Below are 16595 nucleotides of genomic sequence, written 5' to 3'. Positions count from 1 at the left end.
GCCCAACATCCATCACCCAACAATGATTATACCAATGAAGGCCCAACGATGGCCCATTAATGGCCCATCTATGTTTTATGTTGGCCCAACATCTACCCAACAATGGCATAATAACCATTAGCCAACAGTGTTCTAACAATGGCCCAATTCTTCATTCCATTCTTGTCTTGGCTGAATGATGTTTCTGTGTCCATTAATCAATGCGCAGTATTTTTATAGCTCGAGATATTTTCTCTACTAATCCATTGCCAATATGAAAAAGTGTCCAACATCTATAAATCAACACTGATTTAACATATATTTGGGACCAAAAATAGACCAGTTTCAAAATTCGAAATCAATTGCAAGGCAAATTCTGATAAATTTACAAATTTATTCTTATCCAGTTTTCTGTATGAATGCAATTTTAAAATAATTATTGGATTAAAATTAAAATATGAGAGTCTCTAGAACGATAGCTGGTGTATGATCAATGTACATAACTGCTGCCTTTAAAATATTAAAGTTCAGTGTCACTTGCAGGTTCTGCCACAGCTGATTGCTCTCGGCCTTCTTCTGCAACTTTTGCCTTTCTTATTTCTTCCCTTTTTTTCCTGCCTCCATCCCTGTCACCAGCAAATCTAAACCAATCTTTTGCAATAACTGCTATTTCAGAATCAGTTGATGTTGCACAAAGTCTATTTTTCCGTATGGTAGCTGTTATAATAAAATAGTAATATCAGTAAATCAACTTAACACCTATGTTCCTTAATTATTGTTTAAATATTATTCACTCATTTTTTAATCTATTCTAACCCCCCACAAAAAATTCTACTATAGTTAATCCGAATTGATAAACAATAATTAATCCTTATGACTGATTCAAAATTTCATGTATTAAACTTGAAGGTTTTGCATACCTACTTTTTCTTATCATGTTACTTTAATTATCCGACAGAATCAAATAGGCAAATATCATTCTTTTTTTAAAAATATACACATACCTTTTAAAACGTTGTTAAGTTTCAATGTTGAAAAGGCAATCTTTCCGCCTTTTCCAACCCAGTTAATGGTCTTTGCTAATTCATTGGAGATCATGTGGCCCAAAAGGCGTCTAACAGAATTCTTCACATTTTCACCTCCAATGGTACTCAAAGACTTTACCTTTAAGAAAATCCAAATATTGTAAATAATTCTGGCAACTGAACAAGGTAAATGAGGTAGATATACAATTTTGTAAATGATTTACATACCAACTTCCTGACAGTGTTTTCGTTCTGCAGATTATCCTCTAATTCAAGAAGCATGTCTTTTGTTGTCAGCGGAAAATTGATGTTAATTTCATTTGCTCCCTCCTCTGTAGCATCATCTGCCACTGACAGTCCATCAAGCTTTTTCATAATGGCCTGAAGCAGTTTGGTGTTGTGATGCGTTTGTACTTTTACTTCTTCTATACATTCAAGAATCTTCTTATCTAAAGCTAAGGTAAAACAAATTGACATGTATCATAAAATCCACCTAGTTTTTTGACCAAATACAGTAATTTTAATTTTGTTATCCTTGAGATGCTCATCTTCTCTAAACTTCATCTCAATTCAAAGATGAAATTTTATACATTTATTATCCACATACCAGTTGTAGTTGTTGGATAGGGAACTTTATCAAAGAACGTTGAATTTAGCTCTACTGATGGGAAAGATCCAGAACTAGTAGAACTTGTGGCATGTATTCTGCCACTGACGGTTGCTCTCTGACAGTCAACTGATTGTCTGGGCTCCTGTCTTTGGGGAGAAGGTGGTGGTGGTAGAGCTGGTAACGGGGGTACATTTGTTGCATCTCTCTTTTTTCTTGGAGACTGCCTCCTTCGAATGTTTGGCATTTCTGGTTCCTCTTCTGACTCGTCCGAGGAGAGAAATCTAGGATTTGGTCTAAATTTGAATTCAAAATATTTAATCAAATAGCACATTATTGTTTGCATATACATGTAATTTGATTTCAAAAATAATTTCCAAATTAATGCAATGTTTATTTTTTTTTTAAATCATAAACTTAATATTTAATGATATTTTTTATATACATATAAAATTACAATAGATCTAGAAAACTTCTAAAATGAACCATGCATGAATTTACCAAATTTAGATTAATACATATTGTAAATTAAATAGATATCTATAAGTATAACACACTTACATGTACATGATTTTACAAGTACGTGCACACTGACATACCTTTTAGATCTTTTTTTGGCAACACTAGCATTATCTTCTTCTGCATCAGTTTGCAGATCTGAGGTATATGTTGCCTTTGTCAAATGCTTTCGAGCCTCTAAATAATCACCTTAAAAAGAAATAAAGAAACAACATTTATCTCTTTCCATCACTTATGCAAATTTACAAAATTATTTTTATATGACATTTGGTATCAGATTCATCAATATTATTGTTAGACTGTGCATGGATAAATCAACAAAATGCATAATTTACATGTAGATGTATTGGCATGGAAATCAATTTAACCAATTGAATAGTCAAAGATTACTAATAACTTACTGTATTTTTTCAAAACTCTCACTGGAAGAGTTAAAAAATCACTTGTAGGTTCTATGGCCCCTTTGATAGCTAATTTTGTTTTGTCTGAAGACCTATATGGTGGCCAGCGACATTTTGTGTCTTTTGATGTCAGCCACACTATTGGTACCACTTCAACCTCTTCCTCTTCTGGGAATTCAACCACTGCATACTTATAATCTGATGACCTGCATATTGTTTTCAAATTTCTTTATAGAAATTTATAATGTTAACATTAATTAATCTTGCATAAGTTTACATCAATTTTACAAGAGACAGCAACAACTAGCAATAATAAGTGTTTTCAATTCTACATAATAAAACTGACATGCCATTAACAGCTGCATTATTTCCTTTGTTACCAAACTGCGTCTGTAAAGGGGACAGCAACATATTTATTTTTAAATGGCAAAATAACACATTTTGCATCTATGTCACATAGCTTAGCAACTTGAATGTTGTTGTCCAGATTAGAAACTATTACAATTCCTAGCAGATTTGACTCCAAGGGAACAGTAAAAAAGTTTTCCATTTGTTGAAACGATTGATAAACTACAAAAATTTTATCATCATCAGATAATACAAAATTTTTCACCAAAGAAACTTTTCCATTTATTCGTACACAGCTGTCCTTAAATTTTGTTTTTAACACATATTTTTCTGTTTCTACCTTATGGAACTGATGACCATCTATGATGGTATCTGGAACAGGTCCATTACTATGACTTTTTGTTAATTTGGGGTATAATTTTTGTTCTTTTTTTGTGTCTGCTTGCTCTGAAAGCCTACGAATGATTTGAGGCAATGGGAATTCTGGTTTCCGTACCATTCTCTTTAAATTTGACAAGAAATTTTCAAAAGGAAACGCTGAAATATTTTCTAAACTGCCAAATTTATGGGCATCATTTGCCAAATGAACTAATGCATGCACATTGTAGACTGCCATATCACGCCCATACACTTCATAAAAGTGGGAAACAAAAGCAACAAGCAGGTCATTTGCATATACATTATATTCTTGACAAAGTCTTTCGTTCAACAAGATATGCATTCCTACAGACAAAAAGCAAAAAAATTTTATACATATTTTGGTGAATGGTCCCGTAAAGAGCAATTAGACCTGTATATAACAAAAACTGCCTGAATTCTGTCGCTTTCCACCTATCTATTTCTTTTAAAGATCTGGGTTTTCTTGCAAACTCTGACGGTATACTTTGTTTTAAGTCAATCAAACAAGACGAAATTTGCTCAATGACCCTTGACCCAAGTCTACACTTCAAAGGACCTTTTATCCACAGAAGAAGTAATCTTTTTACGACCCCAAGACAAACCAAATGCATGTAATCAATGGGTATTTGTGAGACCATCCCTATCTCAATTCGAGTCAGACAAGAAATTCCCTTGTGATGGTCTTCATCTTGTCTCCTTTCAAAAGAACAATCAGTTCTGAGAGGGGCATTGGTTTCTGGAAATGTCATTTTACCTTCCCAGACCCCATTCTGAGTGCACTTATCACAGCCATGGTAACCAGAATAAGATTTGACACATTTAACAAAGGCTTTAGCTGGTGAATCACATATTACTGAATCAATCAAAATTTTGAAAACTTTACCACAACACTGAAGTCCGTTTCTTTGTATTTCCAAATACTCATTCACAAATTCTTCAAGGAATTCATTGGCATTTTCTGGTTTGGAATGACCGTAATAGAGAGCAATAACAAATGGCTTTTTAATCGGAATGTTTGTAAACCTCCCTAAAATTGGCCAAAATTGATCACTTGTACTTTTAAGTACAGGTCTCTGTAAGAATCAGACAAAAGGTGAATCATGAGGGTTCTCAGAATTCGATGATTTTACACACATAGGTTTCTCTTACACTATGAATCACGTATGTAAAATGAAAATTATTTTGGGTCCTGGTTACTATGGAAACATGGCCAAAGAAATTTTCCCTAGCAACCGGTCTATTTTCCATGTTTATGGACAAATATATCACTAAACTTAGAGGCTTTAAATTGAATGTTAATATTACCAGAGGGGTTCTTAAATAATGTTATCATAAAGATAAACATTTCAAGTGATAAAACCATGCAATACATACTATTTTTATTTTAAGATATTTCTTTTACGGGCAATGGAAGATAAGCGTGTTTTGCATTTTTTGCTGATTCAGCATTTTTGAAAATTTGGGCAATTTTCAAGGCCATATATCTCAAACTTCTGGCACAATACAAGAGTATGGTATATTTTACATAAAAGCAGAGGAATTTTCCTTTTGGAATTTAAATTCAAAAACGTGTGTTTTTTAATATTTACAATCGGTTGCCTAGCAACAAAAATGGATGTTTTGATTAAGAGAAAGAGACAAATTGTCAAATATGCGAGTTATTTATGGAATCAAATCTTATTGGCGGATACCAAATCCAATTTTTAAAGTAAAAACATATTTCTGAGACTTCTTTATGAATCCAGGAATATTTTGTAAGTACTTATTGCCATAGCAACAGAAAATTCCCCTTAGCAACAAAGAAAATAAATCCACTTTTGACATGCACTCATTCACAGATTTGATTATTTTCGTCTAGAAATGATGACTTGGTAAATATTAAAAAATAGTGTTGAACTCTAACAATGGTAATGTTTGTTCTTAATTGATGCATAGCAATATTACTGAGCTTATAACGTTAATAAAATTATACATTACAAGGAGCTAAAGTTATTCTCTAAAGTCTCTGTACATATGCATTTTAAGACCAATTCTCCGTAATTATCAAAATTGGTTGGCAATGCATAGTTACAGATTTGATTTTTTTCTGTCATAATTTTAAACAAATGTGTGATTGATTGTGAAATGTAGAAGTATTTTTGAATTATAACCTCGGTTGCCATGGAAACGGGATACAGGAGATAATTAAATTTGTGTTTAATTTTTTAAACCAATGCTAGAGATTCAAACAACAATGTTTACGATTCAATTTAAATTTCACACTTGCTAATGGTCATGCTAGGTACTGGGAACTATCAAAATATGGTAATTTACAAATTAAGCATAGAAAAATGAAGGTCAATATTTTATTAAATTTAACATTTAAAATAGAAATTCGGTGGGCAAATGATATGCATAAAAGAATTTAAAGGTGAATATTGATTTTTTTTTCTGCATTTTGAAGCATTTTTGCTTCCCAATTACTTCCCTTGGATTACTCTCCAAATAATTTTTTTATAAATAATTATTACATGCTTGGAGCAAGTCCCTGTGCTTTTTTCTTTCCATTTTGTGGTTTTCATGCATTTAACCCGAGATTCCTCTGCTTTGAAAATTGTCACACCTGAAGGAGCCTCTGCCCTGACTCTCCCCCGACCCCGGTACATTTTGCAATAAAAATATATTACATGTTAAAAAACGTTGATGAGAGACAATGTAGACATATGTCAGGTCAGACAGTGACTGACACAATCTCTACGTAACACTGTACACGTATGTATACTTAGAGTAGCTTGCTTAGACGGTTAAATGTTCAAACTAGCATGATTTACAATTTTTACCACACAAAGTTTTCCTCATGAGCAATCTTTTTATGAAGTTAAAAAATGCATCTTGGTGCACAGGGGCTTGCTCTAGGTGTATAAAATATATTTATTGAAATATCATTGTTTGTATAATTGATATATGATATTTTTATTTAATTTTTTGAACAATAAATTAAAGCACACCTTTAGCTAGCACCAAATTTTATTTTAATGCAACAATACATTTCCTTTATTTCCCTTAACTGTAACTGTAAAGTTGGGGGTGCCTTTTAATAAAGATTTCCTACAGTGATAAGTTACGTGCGAAAAGACTGGGGGGGGGGGGGCAGCCCCCATCCCCTGGGCCCCCTGTTGCTACATCCCTTGTTTGAAACAATTGTCCAAAGTGGGTATAATAAATCTACAATACATCAATAGGTAATCAATGCCCTAAGCAGGACAAATTAATTCAGAAAAATTGCCTGCAATTGTCCAAAGTCAATACTTGCCATATAAATGTGGGACAAAAAGAATTATAGCCTAATATTTTGTACTGTAAATTTCTATCCGTAGTGTTCATAGCATTATTGATCACTTTGCATGAGATGATATATTTTTACCAAGCAATGGATTTCGAAACTCAACATACATCTTTCGAAGTCTACAGGCGCCCGCGTGGTGCAGTCGTTAAAGCGTTTGCTCAAGAGTCGCAAAGGAGTCAATCCTTACATCCCGGGATCGAATTCCACTGTTGGACGTGGAGACCGGTCCTTCGGATGAGACCGTATAAATTAAGGTCCCGTGTCGCAGTAGGTGCTGGCACGAAAAAATATCCCTCCCTGCTCAATGGCCCTCAGTGCCAAGTACATGTATATGACAAAATCAATCAATTGAAGTGTACAAATTCTCTTTAATTTTTTGTGTAATTTTTTTTAAACTTGTAAAGCATTAATTTCAAAAGATTAATCAAACTGTTTTTGTAACTTACAATGATACATAGTGTTACTTAAAAGGAGGGGTGTTTTGACGTATTCAATAGGTATACCAGTATACATCAATACACTAAACACTGTACAACAAAAAATAACTGTATCTGCACACCGCACTATGTACCCTTTTCAGAATACATATAACATTATGGTAATCGGATATTGTGAATTAGGTGAATTTCCTCTTGAACTGGTCAGGGAAAAGAAAATCCTTAAATATTGTTTTTTTTTCTTTTTAAGTAGTGATAATTGTATTCTTCAAGCATGTCTCCAAAAAAAGGATAGAAAATAATGATGACTGCATTGTAAATATTAGAAATGAATTTCACTGGCTAGGCTTTGCAAAATTGAACATGTTCGATAGAAACTGTAACACGATGTAGATATATACTATACTCCCGAAGACCAAGTGCCCTCAAATGAGTACAGTTACTTATTCATGTTATTACACAGAATAAAAAAGAATAATGTAATCTAGGAAAATTTGTGCAACTAGCGAGTGCATCAATAATAGTGCCTTTCACTTGTTTATACATTATAGAAAATATAATATGTACTGTACATGTTGCATGTTAAGTTCATCATTATATTTGTTATTAAAAATGTATGATTGTGAGATATATGTCTCTTGACTTTAATGAACTGAACTAAACTGAGATAAAATGAATAGAATTCCTAATGCCAGCAATGTACCTTAATTTTCAAAGAATACATTCATTTCCAAATGTTTGAATTTAATAAAAAAAAAATGTTTTTTTTTTATATTTGCAAAATCTGATTTCTACTTCGTGCACTATTTAAAATACCAGTACCCACTAGATTTTCTGACTTCAGCATAAATTTGCATGTTTCATTGGCTATCTGTTCACACTTTACTGAAATTGGGCTAATGCTCCTATCTTAAGAGAAAAAAAACAGGAATTTGTTATGGGGTGGGGGATAGTAGAAGGCAGGGGGTCCAAGGCTGCACTGAACTCCCCATTGGTTTTAGGATAGTGGACATATAAATTTTGTATACATTACTGTACATGTGCAAAATCTTCAAACGGGATGGGGGATGACCGGCACACTGGCACTGGATCTGCATTTGTGACATGTATACATCCCTGGGACCTTGCAACACCACTCCCGCACCTCAGATCTCCAGATTTCCGCATTATTCCGCATTTTTTCCTCATTTTAATATGGAAAAAATGTGGAAAAAAATACGGAGAAAATTAACAATACGGAAAAGCAGAAAATATACGGAAATAATCCGTAAAATAAACGGAAATAATACGGAGAATTGGACTTAGTCTATTTTTCATCTGGAAAAATATTGAACTCTTAACTTAGAATATTTTTCATCTGGAAAAAATACGGAGCTCTGGACTTAGAATTTTTTCATCAAGAACAAGATGTGTTTGTGAGACACAGTAGCACCTGGCGGCAACATTAAGTTCTAAAAAGCAATTTTTAGCAAATGGGTCTCAGTCAAGGTCACACAATCATTGTTCTTGGTGTCATTTGAAAGCACTTTATTAGTGTAGTATGCATACCAAATATTAAGTCTCTATCATCTATGGTTCAAAAGTTATGGCGAAAATTCGAAAAAAGCTATATTTAGCACATAGGTCACAGTCAAGGTCACAAGGTCATTGATCTTGGTGTCAGTTGAAGGTGCCTAATTAGTGGAGTATGCATACCAAATATGAAGTCTCTATCTCTCACGGTTTTAAAGTTATGGCGAAAGTTCGAAAAAGCTATTTTTAGCATATAGGTCACAGTCAAGGTCACAGACCTTGGTGTCAGTTGAAAGTGCCTAATTAGTGGAGTATGCATACCAAATATGAAGTCTCTATCTCTCACGGTTCAGAAGTTATGGCGAAAGTTCGAAAAAGCTATTTTTAGCATAAAGGTCACAATCAAGGTCATAAGGTCATTGACCTTGGTGTCAGTTGAAAGTGTTTTTGTAGTGGAGTATCCATACCAAATATGAAGTCTCTAAGTCTCATGGTTCAAAAGTTATGGCGAAGGTTAAAGTTGACAACAGACAAACAAACAGACAGACATACAGCTAAACAGACAGACAGGACAAAAACAATATGCGCCCCAAAAAAATTTGGGTGCATAAAAACTGTCTTGGAGTTAACAGCAGTTCTCTGTTTCTCCTGAATGTTATGTACAATTTGATCGGGATCGGAAGAATGTTTCAAAAAGTCGGGCTCAGTGATCAATTAATTTAAACAACAGACCGCCAAAATTTAACCTTGGCCTCCATGTTGCAACGTCTGCTCTGTCTAAAGGAAGAAGTTTGTTGACCAGACAGCCTGAGATCGTATTGCTGTATCAACCAAAAGATGCAGATACACGTATTTCATATGCGGTAGGTCAGTCATATTTTTTTTCACATGTGTGTCACTGTGATGATGAAAATAAATACTCTAGGCCTAGGACTGAGCTACCAGGCTATGTACGTTTCAGCCAATATGCCCATGATTCAAATCTTTCAATCAGCTCATAGAATTTTATTATGGTTAACCACAATTAAAGGTGTTAATTTTGGTGAGCCATGGGCTGTAATCTCTAGCAATGATTTACCATACATTTTTTTTTTGGTAGCGTCTGTGCATGAGGAGGAGATTTCTGAAAAAGAATAAGTGCTTATTCAACTTACTGCGATTTTAACGGGCTTAAAGCTTGGTCCATGGATGGTTATGTTTGAGGTATATATATTCTTTTATTTCTTTTTTTATTGCTTGTTTAATTAAAAACAGTCAACTATGATTGTCATTATTATAAATAATATTTTAAACAAATTGATATTAAATTGAAGAACCCAAACTTGTGTTTATAAAAAGATTTTAAAAGGAATAAAAGCAATGAATTTAAATATTATTAATATTGCACCATTATAATTTAAGAACTTTTTTTTTAATTGATAGGATTTGACAATTCGACCGCAAGTGCTGCTGCAAGAAATTAAACATGCAGAGACCTTACAAATTACAAAGAAGTCTGAAGAAAATTTTTATTGGACAGATGGGTGTAAAGCACAGACCTGAGATATAAATTGAATTGTGAGAAATATGAATCAGGGATGCAGGTAGAAAATGGCAAATGTGATCCAGATTGATAAAAAATGTCTAAAGTTTTTTCTTGTTTTGTAAATATTCAATGCTATGTCAATTGTTATTTTTTCCCCAATACCTAATAGTGTTGAACATTTCACTCCCACTTTTGCTTAAATAGAATGAATAAATTTCCATTTATTTAATATGAATATTAAAAAATGCCACATTTTTTCCATGATGAACTTGTGGCTTAAATAAGAGTTCCAGTTTTTTTTCCATACATGCTCCTATTTGTTTGTCAAAGATATAAGATCCAATACATTGCTCATGAACATAATGTGTAATTTTGTTCATTCATTTATATGTTTTTTTCTCATAATGATATTTAAGAAATAAGGTATCATTTTTTGAGTTTTATTGAGATGTAAAACGGGTTGGTCACGTGATCAAATCCCATAAAGCCCGAAGGGCTTTTGGGGAGATTTGATCATGTGTCAACCCGTTTTACATCTCAATAAAACTCAAAAAATGATATTTACATTTGTAACTTATTCATACATTATATTTGCCTGATTGTTACTTTTAACGTATGAAATGCGTTAATTTTTCAAACCCAACGGCATGTATGTAATCTACTAAACGCGCGTCGACCCTTTATGACGTCACAGAGAAATTACGTGGAACGTTTATCCAAACGCACATCTATGACCTCTTGACCCCAAACCTGTATTTACACAGTTATAAAAACGCTTGCCTTCAGTAGTGTTATGTAAAGGAAAACATTTGCAAATGTAAATATAATAAATTGTGTATAATTTTGCACATTGTTGATGGTTTTGTAAATATTTATGTATGTATGCATCATGTAGCGGTTTTATTAGCCATTTTATAACCATGTGATTAACTCCGTATTTTCTCCAGATTTCCGTATTTCCGCATTTTATCAACCATGTAAATACCTCCATATTTTGTATATATGGAAATGCGGAAATCTGGAGAGAAATACGGAAAAAGAGTCCAAATACTCCCATCCACATTTTCTCCATATTTTGAATACGGAGAAAATCTGGAAATTTGAATACGGAGAAAATCTGGAATGAATGCGGAAAATTAGTCCAAATACTCCCGTCCGCATTTTTTCATTTTGAATTTGCATTTTGAATACGGAGAAAATCTGGAATGAATGCGGAAAATTAGTCCAAATACTCCCGTCCGCATTTTTTCCTTATTTTGAATAAGGAAAAAATGTGGAGATCTGAGGTGCGGGCAACACAACCACATCATTTTCTTCTTTTCCGTGTCACCACGGAAACAAAGTACCAGTGGTTTAAAGTAATATCTTGCTGCTTTTGGAATTTGCTTTCTTGGGTACTATTTACATGTTCTCATATATAGGCACTGTCAGAAGGGTATATAAACAGTTCGATTTTGTGACACCCGATTGCACACTCGAAACTCGTGACCGACATGTAGTCCTCCTTGCGTGGTCTTAGATTTTTTGCGTTTATTCCTTGTTTTTATGTGCACTATTGTATCAACCTATACTTTTCATGATACTTTTGTACTGTTTTGGAAAAAGTTTGTTAACTTTGATAATTTCATCGCGACCGAGTAGCACGGCTATGTACATTTAAGATGTACGTCTACACTTGATTTCTACAGCAAAATACATTGAACTGAAAAGCGATCTGCTCCTTATATATGGGTTGTAGGGAGAGTGTTGAAGAATGGGAAATATGGTGGACTATGCCTTTTTACGAGTAGTTTTCAGCTTTAATCAAGAAACTTGTTATGTGACTCACCTTAAATAGTACTTATCTGGAAAAACTTAAGTTACATTGGATACATGTATCACTTCATCGTACCCCCTCCCTTTTAGAGGTAGGTCGGGACCACAAATACATTTAATCTTTCCAAGGCTGAACTGATTTTTGCTTTGATCAAGCTATGGTGCTCAGGTGAGAGATGTGGTCCCTGGGCCTTTTGTTTCAAATTTTAATTGATGCATATTTTTTTTCTGCTTAATTCCTTAGCACTGCACTTTTTGGAAGAATAAGGTTTGAGAATTTTGAAATGTGAAAATCTATATTAATTATGACCAAAACAATGTCTTTATATTGATCATCTGAGTGAGTTATATAGAAATATGATTTTTTTAAAAATTTAAATATAGGATTAAATAAAAACATGCATATTTTACAGTTGAAGGCTTGCTTTGGTTTCGTCCCTGGAAAATGTTTCAAGGCTCTTTTCTCTAATATTTTGTTGTACATGTATTTCAACCTTTACATATAACTGTGAGATTGAGATCGAAAGAAAACACTTCTAACTTTTATGGCCTGGAACCTTGTCACTTGTTTGTTTATAGGTACAAATGTTAACTATAACACTCTAAACATGTTACAAAATGCCATGTGGCGCTTAATAAATTTTCATGATTGCTACATGCTCATTGTTGTTGCCATGGGTTAACGTTAAAAACATAAGCAATTAATGCAGTTCCCTCTTTTTCTCTAAAAGTCATTTTATAACATGCAAAAGTTATGACCAAGGTAAAAGTGTTTGATGTTAAAATTTTGAGGTTATGCATGCCTTTAATCTAAAAAAAAAATAAAACATAAAAGACGGAAATTCAACTCATTTTTAACGTGCAAAACACAGTTTTATGTATGACGTTATCAGGACGTTACTTGGTGAGGGACATGCAAAACTGACCCCTATAAAAAAAATAAAATGGAGGCTTGTTACATAGGCTTCTGCATATCAATGGAAAGATAAAATTGTGGATTTTGTAAATATCCAACTATAATACATTCATCAATTACTACTAGGGGGTATTTGACACCTGAAATAAGGGGTATATTGGGTTGTTTATGCATCCATTTTCAGTGCACCTATGCATTTTTAACCCCCCTGCTCAACAAAAACAGAAAAAATCAGACAAAATAAGTTGCATGCATTTCACAGAACAAGTCCAGAGGTTTTCTTTTAGTGTGCTTTCAGGGTACATTTTCCACCTCTTGAAAGAGCTACATTACCTGCTAATTGACTCATGCAATTCTGCACATGTGAAAACTAGATGTTTTGGGAGTTATCTCCCCCTATTAAAAAGTCTCACAATTTTTTTTTCTAAAAATGAATGCACATTTTTTTCTTTAAATATCAAGATAAGACTTTATGCGAATAAAAACAAGAAAGATGCAGTTTTCATCTAGACTCCTATAAATAGCTGGAAAATCCCTACCCAGCATGCTTCTCTCTGGGAAAAACCCCCTGGATTTTATACGAAACTGTGTTTAGCTACCTTTGGCTTCAAGTTTACCATGTTGACCTTTGGAATTTAGCGCAGCAAGTACCCGATCTTAAACCATTATGAAAAAAATTAAAACGCCATAAATCTATCAAAAATCAATGAAGCGTAACGACATTCAAACTTGATCTGTGACTCACCAAGATACACTCACATGACAAAATTCAGCTCAATATATGCAAGCGTTTAGAAAATAAGTGTGGAAACCCAAGTAGGACAGACTTACAGACAGACATAGGGACAGCTAGACCGGCGGACAGAAACCTAAAGCCCCCCTCCAGTTTCACGGGTTGGGGACTAATAAAGTACAAAAAATGGGCTGAGGCTCTTAAATCTCTGTGGTCTGTCAAACACTGAATAATCTTTACAAACATATATGAGTGCATGTCAAAAGTGGATTTATTTTCTTTGTTGCTAAGGGGAATTTTCTGTTGCTATGGCGATAAGTACTTACAAAATATTCATGGATTCATAAAGAAGTCTCAGAAATATGTTTTTACTTTAAAAATTGGATTTGGTATCCGCCAATAAGATTTGATTCCATAAATAACTCGCATATTTGACAATTTGTCTCTTTCTCTTAATCAAAACATCCATTTTTGTTGCTAGGCAACCGATTGTAAATATTAAAAAACACACGTTTTTGAATTTAAATTCCAAAAGGGAAATTCCTCTGCTTTTATTTAAAATATACCATACTCTTGTATTGTGCCAGAAGTTTGAGATATATGGCCTTGAAAATTGCCCAAATTTACAAAAATGCTGAATCAGCAAAAATGCAAAACATGCATATCTTCCATTGCCCGTAAAAGAAATATCTTAAAATAAAAATAGTATGTATTGCATGGTTTTATCACTTGAAATGTTTATCTTTATGATAACATTATTTAAGAACCCCTCTGGTAATATTAACATTCAATTTAAAGCCTCTAAGTTTAGTGATATATTTGTCCATAAACATGGAAAATTGACCGGTTGCTAGGGAAAATTTCTTTGGCCATGTTTCCATAGTAACCAGGACCCAAAATAATTTTCATTTTACATACGTGATTCATAGTGTAAGAGAAACCTATGTGTGTAAAATAATCGAATTCTGAGAACCCTCATGATTCACTTTTATACACATATTGTCTGATTCTTACAGAGACCTGTACTTAAATAATGGTAAACCATCTATATTTATTTGAATCTTTAAACAGTGTTGATCGGGTAAAGTGTCAATTAATGAATTGAGTCTGAGTTGTTGAGTCACAGTTACAGATAAGCCAAAATGGTAATACTGTCCCCCGCACTTGTTTGGAATTAAGTAATTTACTTTCGTATTTAACAAAGTTCGTGCATCCTTAGGTAGTGAAGGATGATATTTTCTAAGAATTTTTATTAAATCAGAAATAGTAACATTGGGAACTTGGTGTTCAACAGCCCACTTTCTTAGTTCCTCAGAAATCTCTTCACATTGATTAATTTCTAACTCAGAATCAGACTCCTTATCAGACTAGAACTGATTGTCTAAAAGCGTTTCAAGATCAACGTGACCATGATCAGTATCATTTTCCCTCTCAAAATCAGTTTCCCCTTGATTATTACTAGTGCCTTCAGGATTCAGGCCCGCCCTTGTATCCAAACACTCCCTATTTTGAAAATCATGAGCTACAGGTTCGGGAATCAAATCTGACGCATTTGAGTTTGTAGCTTGTAATTCTGAATTCATAGTGCTTATATCTAGAAAATGTCCCTCAAGATTTTTTCTAACCTGTCGTCTAATAGACCAATATGACGATCCTCGTGTTGCCATGATTATTAAGTATAAATACAAATGACTATACAAATGACTATACAAATGCAAGATCAATGAATGTTCCAAATTCAAATATTAAAATCAATATTCAAAAGATACAATGAGTATACAATGGTTTGAAAGTTAGGAGAAGCTTACCTACAAACAAAACAAGTTAGATATCACAAACTAACCATTATTTAATTTACATTCTAGCTTTTAAACACAATAAATTTCTCTTAATATATATATTATTTGATTATGAAAATATTTTTACTTACATCTCTTTTCAGACACACTGTTGTTTAATCCATAGAATTTGAATTTCCCTTTCTCTTACTTGCCCGCGTTTTGAGTGAAACATCCACATGTGGGTAATTAAATTTGACAGCATCACCATTTAAATCGCTGCGACTCTCTCGGTTTAGTGTTTTGTTTCAATGCAATTATAAAGCTGGTTAGAAACGTTATCTTGATTTATGTGTATTTTACCTCTTTTCGCATCCTGTCTCTGGGAATATTTTCCAATTAGTCATAAAATTCTATATTATGTAAACTGTTGTAGGGTAACTCTCAATTTTGTCTTAAGTTATTTTCCCCCGTTATAATACACTCATGGAATTATAAATTGTATAAGAAATCAACAGACTGGATGGTACCTGAACTTGAATGCAACATTTCATAACTATATCTGCTTTACAAAGTGTGTAGAACAGAGAACATTTTTATTTAAAACATTTTTCCTTTCAATAAATTAAGTTCAAATCGCCATTTTGCTATCAGTTATTAAGCAGATGCACAATATCTTAACATTAGTAGTCTTAGGCAGATTGGGCTTATATTATTAAAAAAAACGTACTTCTGCTAACTTGTATATATATATGTACATCATTACCTCAAAACTTACATTGTACATCATATATATTTAATTTATGGACCAATTAACAATAATCATGTGTCCAAGGTATGAATACTCGTGTTTATGGAGGGCCAACGTTGGTCCAACGTACTGCTAGCTTGAATAGGCATGTCTTTAGGAATGCAATTACAAATTATACGAATTCGTGCCTGTATAGAAAATATAGCTTATATTGGTTAGTTAACGTTGGACCAACGTTGGGTCAATGTATAAGTGCCAACTTACTCGGAAATAGAGCAAATAGAAATCGGATGATGTTGGACCAACGTTGGGCCAACGTGAGAATCCCAACTTCCTTGGAAAAGATACCAAATAAGAGTCGGTCAACGTTGGCCCAACGTTGGGCCGATGTATGAATCCCAACTTCCTTGGAAAATAGAGCAAACAGAAGTCGGTTAACATTGTACCAACGTTGGGCCAACGTAAGGATCCAACCTTCATTGAAAAAGATAGCAAGTATGTGCTGGTTAACGTTGGGCCAACGTT

General features: G+C 33.5%; 1 protein-coding gene and 1 long non-coding RNA gene across 3 annotated transcripts; one reads left to right on the top strand and one right to left on the bottom strand.

Annotated features, from left to right (window-relative positions):
* Window positions 1-399: 399 nt before the first annotated feature.
* Window positions 400-15942, bottom strand: LOC134238352 (uncharacterized). Of its 2 annotated transcripts, none has more exons than XM_062720479.1 (7): window positions 15472-15942; window positions 2532-2737; window positions 2211-2319; window positions 1612-1907; window positions 1233-1459; window positions 978-1143; window positions 400-696 (listed from the first exon to the last, which is right to left on the bottom strand). In XM_062720479.1, coding segments are annotated over exons 1-7 (1203 nt in total). In that variant the 5' UTR covers window positions 15474-15942; the 3' UTR covers window positions 400-499. The 2 variants fall into 2 exon arrangements, with proteins under 2 accessions (XP_062576463.1, XP_062576465.1); XM_062720481.1 differs by having other exon boundaries at window positions 984-1143.
* LOC134238356 (uncharacterized) lies at window positions 8184-10476 on the top strand. The gene is made up of 3 exons (XR_009985977.1): window positions 8184-9415; window positions 9652-9755; window positions 9975-10476. It is a non-coding gene; the product is annotated as an uncharacterized LOC134238356 (long non-coding RNA).
* Window positions 15943-16595: the final 653 nt, after the last annotated feature.

Source organism: Saccostrea cucullata, unplaced genomic scaffold, assembly GCF_032062105.1.
Source record: "Saccostrea cucullata isolate Sc308-1 unplaced genomic scaffold, CSIRO_AGI_Scuc_v1 ctg787, whole genome shotgun sequence".
Lineage (NCBI taxonomy): Eukaryota > Metazoa > Mollusca > Bivalvia > Ostreida > Ostreidae > Saccostrea > Saccostrea cuccullata.
This window is presented reverse-complemented; position numbering and strand designations above follow the sequence as displayed.

Excerpts from the sequence above, each read along its gene's own strand:
- LOC134238352 (XM_062720479.1), bottom strand. Across the intron at positions 1,144-1,232 it reads AAAACACTGTCAGGAAGTTG|GTAAAGTCTTTGAGTACCAT; the intron begins GTATGTAAATCA and ends ATTTTCTTAAAG. Across the intron at positions 697-977 it reads CAACGTTTTAAAAGGTATGT|CTACCATACGGAAAAATAGA; the intron begins GTATATTTTTAA and ends TTATTATAACAG.